At 41.8% G+C, this 12,015-nt stretch overlaps 1 protein-coding gene across 14 annotated transcripts in view; it reads left to right on the top strand.

The window, feature by feature from the left end:
• The window catches only part of PUM1 (pumilio RNA binding family member 1), a 153,816-nt gene that overhangs the window by 47,086 nt on the left and 94,715 nt on the right, over positions 1-12,015 (top strand). For all 14 annotated transcript variants that reach the window (XM_053576851.1, XM_053576850.1, XM_053576848.1 and 11 more), the window contains exon 3: positions 5,678-5,746. In XM_053576851.1, coding sequence (XP_053432826.1) covers positions 5,678-5,746 — 69 coding nt within the window. The remainder of the gene's footprint in view (positions 1-5,677; positions 5,747-12,015) is intronic.

The raw sequence follows: 12,015 nt of genomic DNA, 5'->3' as shown, positions 1-12,015 counted from the left end.
TGTTTTGCTTTATTTTCCTTGACTGCTGTATAGGCTGGCAGAAAGAAAGGCAGCAATCTAAATGAAGAGCTAGGAAAATCAGGAGACCATATTGATGTAATAGTATGTCAGGGGATGAAGGGATTTTGAGAAGATGACATTACTGATTTTTGTCTTCTAAGTATAACTAAAGAAGCTGGGCATGGTGGCTCAATGCCCATAACCCTAGCACTCTCAGAGGCTGAGGTGGTTGGATTGCTTGAGCTTAGTAGTTTGAGACAGGCCAAAGTAACAGCAAGATTCCATCTCTACTAAAAAAAAAGAAAAAAGAAAAAAATTAGTGGAGCATTGTGGTGGGCCCCTGTGAGGCTGAGGCAAGAGGATCTCTTGAGTCTAAGTGTTTGTGGTTGCTGTGAGCTATAATGCCACTGGCATTCTACCAGGGCAACAGAGTGAGACTTTATCTCAAAATTAATTAATTAATTAAAACTAAAGAGATCATGGGCTTGAGCCAGTGATTTTTTTTTTTTAAGGCAGAAGGGGAAGGGAAGGTGGTAGGGGAAGTTTTGATGAATGAGAATGGAAGTTTCTCCAAATTTACTGTTTGGCTGGGAATTGAGATGAACAAATGGATATAGGATGGGCATGTAATCCTAGCTCTTTGGGGGACTGGCTGAGACAGGAAGATCACTTGGAGGCCAGGAGTTCGAGACCAGCCTGGGGAACATAGATCTGGTGTCTAAAAATATTAGCGGAGTGTGGGGGCACATGCCTGTAATTCTAGCTATTTGAGGCAGGAGGACTGTTTGAGCTCAGGAGTTCCAGGCTGCAATGAGCTATGATCAAGCCACTGCACTCTAGTTTGGTTGACAGATCCTATTTCTCACCACCCTCCCCCAAAAGTGTAGTAGAAATGCTATTATTTATTTATTTATTTTTTGAGATAGTCTCACTTTCTTGCCCCCAGTAGAATGCTGTGGGAGTCATAGCTCACAGCAACCTTAAACTCTTGGGCTCAAGTGATCCTCTTGCCTCAGCCTCCAAAGTAGTTGGGACTACAGGCGCCCACCACCACCCGGCTATTTTTTTTTGGGGGGGGGGTTTGCAATTGTCATTGTTGTTTAGCAGGCCCGGGTGGGGCTTAAACCCACCAGTCTCAGTGTAAGTGGCTGGCACCCTACTCACTGAACTATGGGTGCCGAGCCAATTTTTCTATTTTTTATAGAGATGAGGGTCTCACTCTTGGCTCAAGCTTAATCTCAAACTCCTGGCCTCAAGTGGTCCTCCCTCTTTGACGTCCCAGAGTGCTGGGACTACAGGTATGAGCCACCACTCCTGGCCAAAATTATGATTCTAGTTAGGACAAGTTCTCTGTGTAGAAGAATGTAGATGTAGAGACTCAAATAAAAAAGTTCTGGGATCTGGAAATGAAAGGAAACGTCAGAAGCCCTTCATGTATATGGATGATGTTCTTGTATGGGATGAAGAGAGGAATATGGAGTGAGGTTATGCACTAAAATTGTCAACTTGTTCTTTGGTAAAAGGAGAGGGAGATGCCCTTATGAGGAGGGGCAGCAACACAGAAAGCCCGAGATGGGGCAAGTAGCCCAAAGTGAAAAGTAGGAAATAGTTTTGTGAAACTCAAGAATACAGAAAAGGTTGAAGGGAGGGAGGGAGTGTTAGAGATGATACAGCATAGGCAAGCAGAAATTACTAAGTAGTATTAGAAATTAATAGTAACCTCACCACTCAAATTGATTTCTAGAAAAAAAAGAGGTATAGAGTGCAAGAACTTGAAGAAAGGATACTTCGTTTCTGAAGACAGTTTTATTTCGTCGCTCTGGGTAGAGTGCCGTGATGTCATAGCTCACAGGAACCTCAAACTCCTGGGCTGAAGCGATCCTCTTGCCTCAGTTGTTCTGTTTTTAGTAGAGAAGGGGGTCTCACTCTTGCTGGGGCTGGTCTCGAACTCTTGAGCTCAAGCAATCCACTTGCCTCCGCCTCCCAGAGTGCTAGGATTACAGGTGTGAGCCACCGCCCCCACCGTCCATTATTCTGTCTTGATAGAAGCATTTATTCTGATTTTACTTGATAGCCAGCTTTTCTTGATGATGGAAGGCTTGAAATATTTCTTACAGTCATTTCTTCACTCTTTGATTTTTTTCTTGATTTCTGAGCATCTTTTTCTGATTATTAGTTTTGTTTTCTAGGAATAGTGTTTTTCTTTTTCTTTTTCTTTTTTTTTTTTTTAGACAGAGTCTCACTTTGTGGCCCATGGTAGAGTGCTATGGTGTCGCAGCTCACAGCAACCTCTTGGGTTTAAGTGATTTTCTTGCCTCAGCCTCCCTAGTAGCTGGGACTACAGGCGACCGCCACCCACGGCTTGCTATTTTTAGAGATTGGCTCTGGCTCAGGCTGGTCTAGAACTCGTGAGCTCATGCAATCCACCAGCCTCGGCCTCTCAGAGTGCTGGGATTACAGGCGTGAGCCACCTTGCTCTGCCTACCTAGGAATAGTTTTTGTTTGGAGAGTAAGCTTGGTGTCAATTACCATATGAGATAACAGTTCATATTATGCACAAATAAGTTCCTGAATAGTTAAAACCACTTTTATGAGAATGACTTGGGTGTATCTGATTTAGTCATTTAGTTTAAAATGGATTTTCTGGTCTAGCAGGGAAAACTTCATTAAGGGAGACTTCTTTCTCACAACTGACTATATGAGATAAGAGGGTTAGGTAGGAGGTGGTGCACAGAGAAAGAGGAAGAGAGTGGTTCCTGTGTGAGCGAAGCAGAGGGAGACAGCCTGAGAGGGAGTGCTAGAGGGGGTGAAGAGAGTGAAACAGAAGGAGAGGAGAGCTGAGAGAGAGGGTGGGGGGAATGGTGGTAGGAAGATTTATGTAGAAAAGAATTGAAAAAGCTACAAGGGCAGAGTGGACAAGTTTTGAAGGTAGGGGAGGAGACTGTGGAAGGAAAAGGCAAAAAGACTGAGAGCACACTCATCAAAGTCCACAGCAGAAACAGAAGGCAGTTTTAGCTATATCCTTAATAGAATCTTGGAAAGGGAACGTCTGTGGCTGCTTTGAAGCACCTTGCAGATACAGAAAGGGCCTCAGAGTTTAAATTGGAAGACCTGGCTTATGATCCCAGCAATGCTATTTTAGTGCTCCAAGTCTCAGTTACCTTTTGTGCTCTTCCCCACATAAAACGGTTATTTGTAGATTTTTAGGTTTTCAGTTAAATGTATTAATAGATTCCACAGAATGGCTAGATACAGAGCTTTGTGTATTTGGTTTATATGCTTTGTTAAGTGTTGATGCTGGCGTGAAGATTCAAAATAGTTTCATGTAAGATTTGTAGAATTTCCAGCTAACATTTTGTCCTCCTCTCTCCTTTCCTTTATTTTTACTATGTACAGTTTTTATAGGAACTTATTCAAGTGTGATTACCTAAGTATTATAAATACCTTGTGAGGTGATCAGATTTCTTATTTCAAGGCCCTTTGAAACTGTTATGACACAGTAACAAGCCTTGTCTCTCTTTATGCTATTGTAACTGAATTTTAGCTTCATGTTGAATTTTACAAATTTCCTTTTTTTAGTGAGCATTTCAAGACTGTTATATTTTAGGGACATCATGTCATTTGTAGCATAGTTTCAACTGTAAATTTTTTTTTTTTTTTTTTTTATTGTAGAGACAGAGTCTCACTTTGTGGCCCTCAGTAGAGTGCCATGGCATCACACAGCTCACAGCAACCTCCAACTCCTGGGCTTAAGCGATTCTCTTGCCTCAGCCTCCCGAGTAGCTGGGATTACAGGCGCCCGCCACAACGCCTGGCTATTTTTTTTTGGTTGCAGTTCAGCCGGGGACAGGTTTGAACCCGCCACCCTTGGTATATAGGGCCGGAGCCTTACCGACTGAGCCACGGGCGCTGCCCTTCAGCCGTAAATTTTAAAAGTATTAATTTAAGGCTCGGTGCTATAGGCCACATACAATGGGGCTGGTGGGTTCGAACCCGGCCTGACCTGCCAAACAACAATGACATCTACAACAAAAAAATAGCCAGGCGTTGTGGCAGGGGCCTATAGTCCCATCTACTTGGGAGGCTGACGCAAGAGAATCGTTTAAGCCCAAGAGTTTGAGGTTGCTGTGAGCTGTGATGTAACAGCACTTCTACTGAGGGTGATATAGTGAGACTCTACCTTAAAAAAAAAAGTATTGATTTTAAATATTGCAGCTACTTTTATGTAGTATTGTTTTTAGGTACATTAAGATTCTTAGGTGATATAGGTAGCACGTTAATAAAATTCTTACATTGGTTTTCTTAACTGTATTATGGTTGTGCTCTTTATACTCTTCCATCTCCTTGCTTGGTCCTGACCTAACCCTTTTTGAAATTACTCACTGCTAGAAATTGTACACCCAAGAGGGGGTTTGAGAGACTGCTGCTTCAGGCAATAAGCAGTCTTCAGGTAGGCAGAAGAGATGTCCTCGTTAACAAGCAAGAAAGTGCTTCTTTCGAACTATGGGCTCAAGTAAATGTCTCACCACAGCCTCCTGAGTAGCGGGGGCTACAGCGTGCACCGCTGGGATGGTACTCTTACATTCCTTGCCCAGGGTCAAGTAGGGACTCTGGTATAGGCAGCAGAGATCGCTCGCTGTTCATCATTGAGCAGACCAGTAGACTAGTGGGCAACAAAGGGTTTGAATTATAACCATTTTGAACAGTCTGTTTCACATTTGGTCCTTGCAGTAATGAGTTTGGAGATGAGTAAATTGAAGCCTAAAGAGATTTTTAGTGATAAGTAAGGGTTGGAGGGAATTTTGTGATATGTGCTATTTTCCCCCGTGGTTTTGAGGTTTGGGGAGCCTCAGAGATCTTTCAATATGGAGAATTGTCGGGAGACTCCATTATGTGGTTTGCAGCATGATCCACTGAGGTTTCTTTAGCAACCTCTTTAGTGGGTTAGATTAAATGGACTCCCTAATTTATATTTAATTATTCACAATTGGGGAGGAACACTGTGATCTTTTGACTCATTAGCCAAATTTAGGTCACATAATCATCTCTAAAACATCATTGCCCTTCAGCTTGTTGGTCTTTACTTACTACATTAAAATTTATGTAAAATAGCTAACATAATTCTCAGGTGATGTAATTTGCTTTTTCTTTTTCTGGATTGTGTGTTTTTCTTTTTTTCTTTCTTGAGGCAGAGTCTCACTATGTCACCTTCAGTAGAATGCTATGGAGACACAGCTCACAGCAACCTCAAACTCTTGGGCTTAAGCGATTCTCTTGCTTTAGCCTCCCAAGTAGCTGGGACTATAGGTGTCCACCACACCCTGGCTATTTTTTTGTTGCAATTGTCATTGTTGTTTTAGCTGGCTCAGGCCGGTTTAGAATCTGCCAGCCTCAGTGTGTATGGCTGGCGCCATAACCATTGTGCTACAGGTGCTGACCCTGAATTGTGTGTTTTTCATGTTTTGAAAGTAAAAGGGAATGGGAGGAGAAAGCAGGGCTCACTGGTGAACCCTGATGGTCAAAGGTAAGTGAATGTTTAATCTCAGTCACTTGATTATTGGTGTTTTCTTTGTTAGTATCTGAAAGTAAACATAGAAAATCTTCTGTTGTTTGTAGTATGTGTGTAAAATTCACAGGGCTGACTTGAAGCTTTTCCCTTTTCTATTTTGAACAATAGGTACGTTCAATGGATGAACTGAATCATGATTTCCAAGCACTTGCTCTGGAGGGAAGAGCAATGGGAGAGGTAAGTGAACTGGTGTTTTCAGAAAAGTGGGTCTGTTTTCAAGGGAAGATTGGATTTGTCTTTCATCAAGTGTGTCTGAATCTAGTCTACAGAAGTATGTGCTTGCTCTTCCTTGTTGCTATCTTCGTGATAGGAATGGTATGCTGGAGAATTTTCTCCAAACTGTATCATTATAAGAAGAATGTTAACTATAGCCAACATCTTAAAAACAAAACAAAGCAAAACATGTGCACAAGTGTTAGGTTAATTTTACATGCATCAAATGTTCTTACATTTGCCTCATTTTTCAATGGGTAGGTTCTTTTGTGGTGGAAAAGGAGTCTTAGATTGCTACTAATCAGAATATGGCAATAACCTGTTTTAGAGTAGTGCCTTTTTTGAGAAGATTCTCTAGAGCTCCATAATGGAGGGGAGATTGTTAGGTTTTTGGTGAAATAATTATGGAAGATAGAGATGTGAGCCATCATCCCAAAGAAAACATTCAGAAATAAGAATTTTGCTTTGTTTGTAATGTCTAAAATTTATAAAAACAAACTATCCTTTTGCTCCTTATATTCATAGTGTTGCCATAATTCTAAAAATAAATGGCACTATATATAGCTAAAGTATGGCCACCTCCTGGTGATTATAGTTGTTGACAGTAAGCCTGTATTGTGCCAGCAGTAGAATATACAGTTTGAATTAATTGCTTAAAATGTCACAGGCTCATAAGTGGGGCATTTGCTCTTGGCTCTTGCATTCTGGAGAGTAATATTATATTTTCTTTAATGTTTTATTTTTGACATATCTGTTGTTTAACAGCTCTTACATGTATTTTAATGTTTTAAAAGAGGGAGAATTGCTGGTATTCTAGATTTCTCATTTGTACCATTCATTAGATATTTTGGTTCTTTGATTTAGCAAATATGTCATAGTATTTGATCTAGGCACTGTGCTAGGTTCCAAGGATTCAAAATTTAAGTTAATCCTTCTTCTGAATTTATAACATATTGATTGCCTTTGTGGTTAGGCACTGAATAGTTAAAATCTTTGTGTTTTGGTCTTCAGATTCTTCCTTTGTTATAAGATTTTGTTTCTAACTTTTCTGCATCATCTCGTGGTCACAGAGTCCATTGTCCTATAATTTGGGGTTCATGGATTTTTGGCCTGATTTTGTTGAGCTTTAGGAGGTGATTGGTGGATGTCCTTGTGTTTCCTGTGCCTGCCTAATGTGGTTGAAAGAGTGGACATCAATAAACCCTATATGGTTATTGTATAAAGGCATGTGTTGCTTCATTTTTGGAGCAGAGTTGAACAGAAAGTAAACAGATTTGTTAGATATTAAATATAGAAGGAGAAATGATATTTTCTTCGCTGCTCCTGTGATTCCACCCTGATGATCTACTTCACCAAAAATCCAATTCCAGGTTTTTAAAAAAAAAATTAATGATACCACATACCAATAGTGCTCTATAATTGCTAAATGCTTAATTTTAATCAAAGAGTGAACAGAATTTAAATGGAGGGTAAATTTTATTTAAAAGGCAGGTTGACATGTTAAATTCTTTATCATGTTTTTCTTCCAGAAATGCCATTTTTGGCATTTCTTTAGGCATGGATATAGGCATATATTAATAATGAAACAAAGTATACTTCAGCACTAATTCTTTGTCACTCTTCTTCCTTTCCTCATTACTCACAAAGTTACAATAACAGTTATATTTGTTGACCATTTATTAGGCAGATGGTAAGAGGTTTACGTATAGTATCTCACCAATAACTCTTTTATCCAGATAAGGAGCAAGTCTGAGAGAGATGAATTAATTTGCTCAGGGTAACACATACAGTTAAGTGGTAAAATTCTGATCTGGCTTTCTCTCACTCTAAAACATATTCCTTTAATTAGAGTATAGGTGGGCAGAATGGCTTATCCCTGTAATCCTAGCAATTTGGGAAGCTGAAACAGGAGGATTGCTTGAGGCCAGGAGTTCAAAACTAGCCCGGGCAACATAGCTGAGCCCTCTCTCTGCAAAAGTAAAAATAGAAAAATTAGCTGGGCAGCATGGTGGAGCATACCTGTAGTTCCAGCTACTCGGGAAGCTGAGACAGGAGCATCCCTTGAGCCCAGGAATTTGAGGCTGCTGTGAGCTATGATGATGACACTGTACTCTAGTCCAGGCAGCAGAGCAAGACCTTGTCTCAAAAGAGAGAAAGAAATAAAAAGTAAATTAAGCTGATACTTGTAAAGTAATTGAGAGGTAAAACATTGCATTTTAGGGCAGTGCCTGTAGCTCAGTGGGTAGGTGCACCGGCCCCATATACATGAGGGTGGCAGGTTCAAACCGAGCCCTGTCCAAACTGCAATAAAAAAATAGCCGGGCACTGTGGCAGGCACCTGTGGACCCAGGTACTTGGTAGGCTGAGGCAAGAGAATCTCCTAAGCCCTGGAGTTGAAGGTTACTGTTAGCTGTGATGCCACGACACTCTACTGAGGGCGATAAAGTGAGACTCGTTTCTTAAAACAAAACAAAACAAAAAAACATTGCATTTTAGTAAGTTTTATGAAAATCAGTATTTTAGGGGAGGATTTAAAAAAAATGCCTCAGCCAGAACACATAATACTCACTGAAGTTATGTCTTGAAAGCGTAACACAGTGTCTAGGCATGACAGGACAGACCCTAGTATGAAGTGAGGTGTAGTGTACTCAGGGAATTAGTTGAGGAAACAATGAATGTACACATGAAAACAGAGTAAACAGCTTTTTTCTGTATATGGTTGGAGCTTAGAGAAGGCAGGATCATTTTTGGCAGGACTAGTTGGAGATTAATGGAGGAGGTTTGCACGTTGAGAAACCTCTTCCAGTCTATTAGGTTTTGGATAGGTGCAGGTTGGGAGAATGTATTTTTGCAGCTATGGGAAAACAGCATAAACAAAAATGAGAAAAGTAAACTTTTATAATAAAGTAAAAAGGCAGCTTCTGATTACTTCATTAAATTTCCTTCCTTTTTAACAATAAAGCATCTTAGGGAGAGAGTGCATAAATGTAGCATTTATCCGTGTAAACACTAAAAGGTCAAGTAAATTGCCTGACTTTTGAGATAGGGACGGTATGTTTTTTACTACAGTTATTTTATATATATTTGTGCCTGCAAACATTTGCTTGTTGAGTCTTCATTAGTGTAAACAATACTATTATTCTTCATTAGTGTAAACAATACTATGTTCAAGAATATGTCTGAATCTTCAGAATTGGTTCCATTCAGAGTAATTGATTTCTAGTAGTTAAAGTTAGTGCTGCTTGGCTCTTATTACATTGTTTTCTTCAAAGCCATTATTGGACTCTTGGTGTCACATTGAAAGATTTAGACTAGAACATTTCTTAGTAGAAATCTTGCTAAGAAGTGGCTGTTTAAAACATCACTCTCAAACCTTGATGGTTGTCTGAAAGTGCAGCTGTTCTTAGCTAAAGAATTCAGGGTCCCAGTACTTTATGTGACTCCTGTTCATAAAAAGAAGATAGGAAAATGTTAGGATTAGGGCCACAAATTTCTAGCCCCTTTTCTCCAGCCAATGGTCCTGAAAAGTTTAAAGGCACATACTTTAGCAGCTTTTATTTACATATGGAAAGATTAGTCTATTTGCTGAATATCTTTGTAGTACCAAGGAAAGCTTACTGATTCTTGGGTTTCTGGCCTTCTCTTCTATACTGGTTTGATTTATGATCTTTTGCAAGACTTATTTACTTCATGTAGGAGGACAGCATTGTTACTATTCATGTCCTATAAAGGTTGGATGTTTTAAAGAGAGAAGTGTTTTTTTTTTCCTTTTTCTTTTAGTAGAGACAGAGTCTCACTTTATCGCCCTCGATAGAGTGCCGTAGCGTCACACAGCTCACAGCAACCTCCAACTCCTGGGCTTAGGCGATTCTCTTGCCTCAGCCTCCCGAGTAGCTGGGACCATAGGCGCCCGCCACAACGCCTGGCTATTTTTTTGTTGCAGTTTGGCTGGGCCTGGGTTTGAACCCGCTACCCTCGATATATGGGGCCGGCGCCCTACCCACTGAGCCACAGGCACCACCCTTTTTATTTTGAGACAGTTTCAACTTTGTCACCCTTGGTAGAGTGTTGTGGCATCATAGCTCACAGCAGCCTCAAACTCTTGGGCTCAAGTGATTCTCTGCCTCAGCCTCCCAAGTAGCTAGGACTACAGGTGCCCACCACAACGCCTGGCTGTTTTTAGAGATGGGGTCTCACTCTTGCTCAGGCTGGTCTTGAACCTGTGAACTCAGGCAGTTCATCGGCCTCAGCCTTCCAGAATGTTGGAATTACAGGCATGAGCCCTCTAGCCTGGCCCTTCCTGTTCTTTTTTTTTTTTTGAGACAGAGTTTTACTGTGTCGCCCTCAGTAGAGTGACATCACACCTTACAGCAACCTCAAACTCTTGGCCTTAAATGATTCTCTTGCCTCAGCCTCCCAAGTAGCTGGGACTACCAGCGGCTACCACAGTGCCCAGCTATTTTTTTGTTGCAGTTGTCATTGTTGTTTAGCTGGCCTGGGCTGGGTTCAAACCCTTCACCCTTGGTGTAGCTCTGTAACCACTGTGCTACAGGTGCCAAGCCTTTTTTTACTTTTGGGATAGTATTACTCTGTCGCCCTGGGTAGAGTGCTATGGCGTCATAACTCACAGCAACCTCAAACTTGTTGGTTTAAGTGATCCTCTTGCTTCAGCTTCTGGAGTAGGTGGGACTACAGGGTAGTTTTTCTATTTTTAGTAGAGATGGAGTCTGCTCTTTTTCAGGCTGGTCTGTAACTCCTGAGATTACAGGTGTGAGTTGCTGCACTCTAAAAGAGAAGAAAAGTTTTTTTTTGAGACAGAATCTCACTTTGTCGCCCTCGGTAGAGTGCTGTGGCGTCACAGCTCACAGCAACCTCAAACTCTTTTGGGCTTAAGCTATTCTCTTGCCTCAGCCTCCCAAGTAGCTGGGACTACACGCACCCGCCACAACACCCGGCTATTTTTTGCTGTAGTGGCTGCTGCTGTTTTAGCTGGCTGGGGGTAACTTGCCACCCTCGGTATATGGGACCCGCTGCCTTAGCCACTGAGCCACAGGCGCCGCCCAAGAAGAGAAGTTTTTATTTTTTATTTTTTTATTTTTTTGGTTGCAGTTCAGCCGGGGCTGGGTTTGAACCCGCAACCCTTGGTATATGGGGCCGGCGCCCGTAAAGTTGGTTATTTTAGTCACCTCATTCTCCTGGTTAAGAATGGTTGTTGGGAGCGCCGGCCCCATATACCGAGGGTGGCGGGTTCAAACCGGGCCCCGGCCAAACTGCAACCAAAAAAAAAATAGCCGGGCATTGTGGCGAGTGCCTGTAGTCCCAGCTGCTTGGGAGGCTGAGGCAGGAGAATCGCTCAAGCCCAGGAGTTGGAGGTTGCTGTGAGCCGTGTGAGAGAAGAGAAGTTTTTATTGAAATGTTCTTTGAGAGCCTTTGGCGGAAAGATACCTTATTGTGCCTAATTGGTTTTTTTTTTTTTTTTTAACTTTTAAAAATCAGGGAACTTTTTTCTTCTTAAGATTCCTTAATGTTGGGCATCACCTGTGGCTCAGTGGGTAGGGTGCCGGCCCCATATGACAAGGGTGACGGGTTTGAACCCAGCCTCGGCCAGCTAAAACAGCAGTAGCAACTGCAACAAAAATAGCTGGGCATTGTGGCAGGTGCCTGTAGTCCCAGCAACTCCAGAGGCTGAGGCAAGAGAATCGCCCTAGTCCAAGAGCTGGAGGTTGTTGTGAGCTGTGACGTCACAGCACTCTACCAAGGGTGACAAAGTGAGACTCTGTCTCTAAAAAAAAAAGATTCCTTGGGCGGTGCCTGTGGCTCAGTGAGTAGGGCGCCGGCCCCATATGCCGAGGGTGGCGGGTTCAAACCCAGCCCCGGCCAAATTGCAACAAAAAAATAGCCGGGCGTTGTGGCAGGCGCCTGTAGTCCCAGCTACTCGGGAGGCTGAGGCAAGAGAATCGCGTAAGCCCAAGAGTTAGAGGTTGCTGTGAGCCGTGTGATGCCACGGCACTCTACCTGAGGGCGGTATGTGAGACTCTGTCTCTACAAAAAAAAAAAAAAAAAATTCCATAATGTTTTACATATGGAAACTTGACAACTTCCCAGGGAAGTTAACATAGTACTGAATACTACGTTATTTCTGAAATGAATGGAATGTATTTAGGTATGTGGCCCTTCATCTTTGTCTTAGAAAACTGAAGCATAGAAAAATCTTCGGTAAAAGACAAATTTAT

Source organism: Nycticebus coucang, chromosome 22, assembly GCF_027406575.1.
Source record: "Nycticebus coucang isolate mNycCou1 chromosome 22, mNycCou1.pri, whole genome shotgun sequence".
In the NCBI taxonomy this organism is placed as follows: Eukaryota; Metazoa; Chordata; class Mammalia; order Primates; family Lorisidae; genus Nycticebus; species Nycticebus coucang.
The sequence above is the reverse complement of the archived record's forward strand: the minus strand, read 5'-3'. Positions and strand labels throughout refer to the sequence as shown.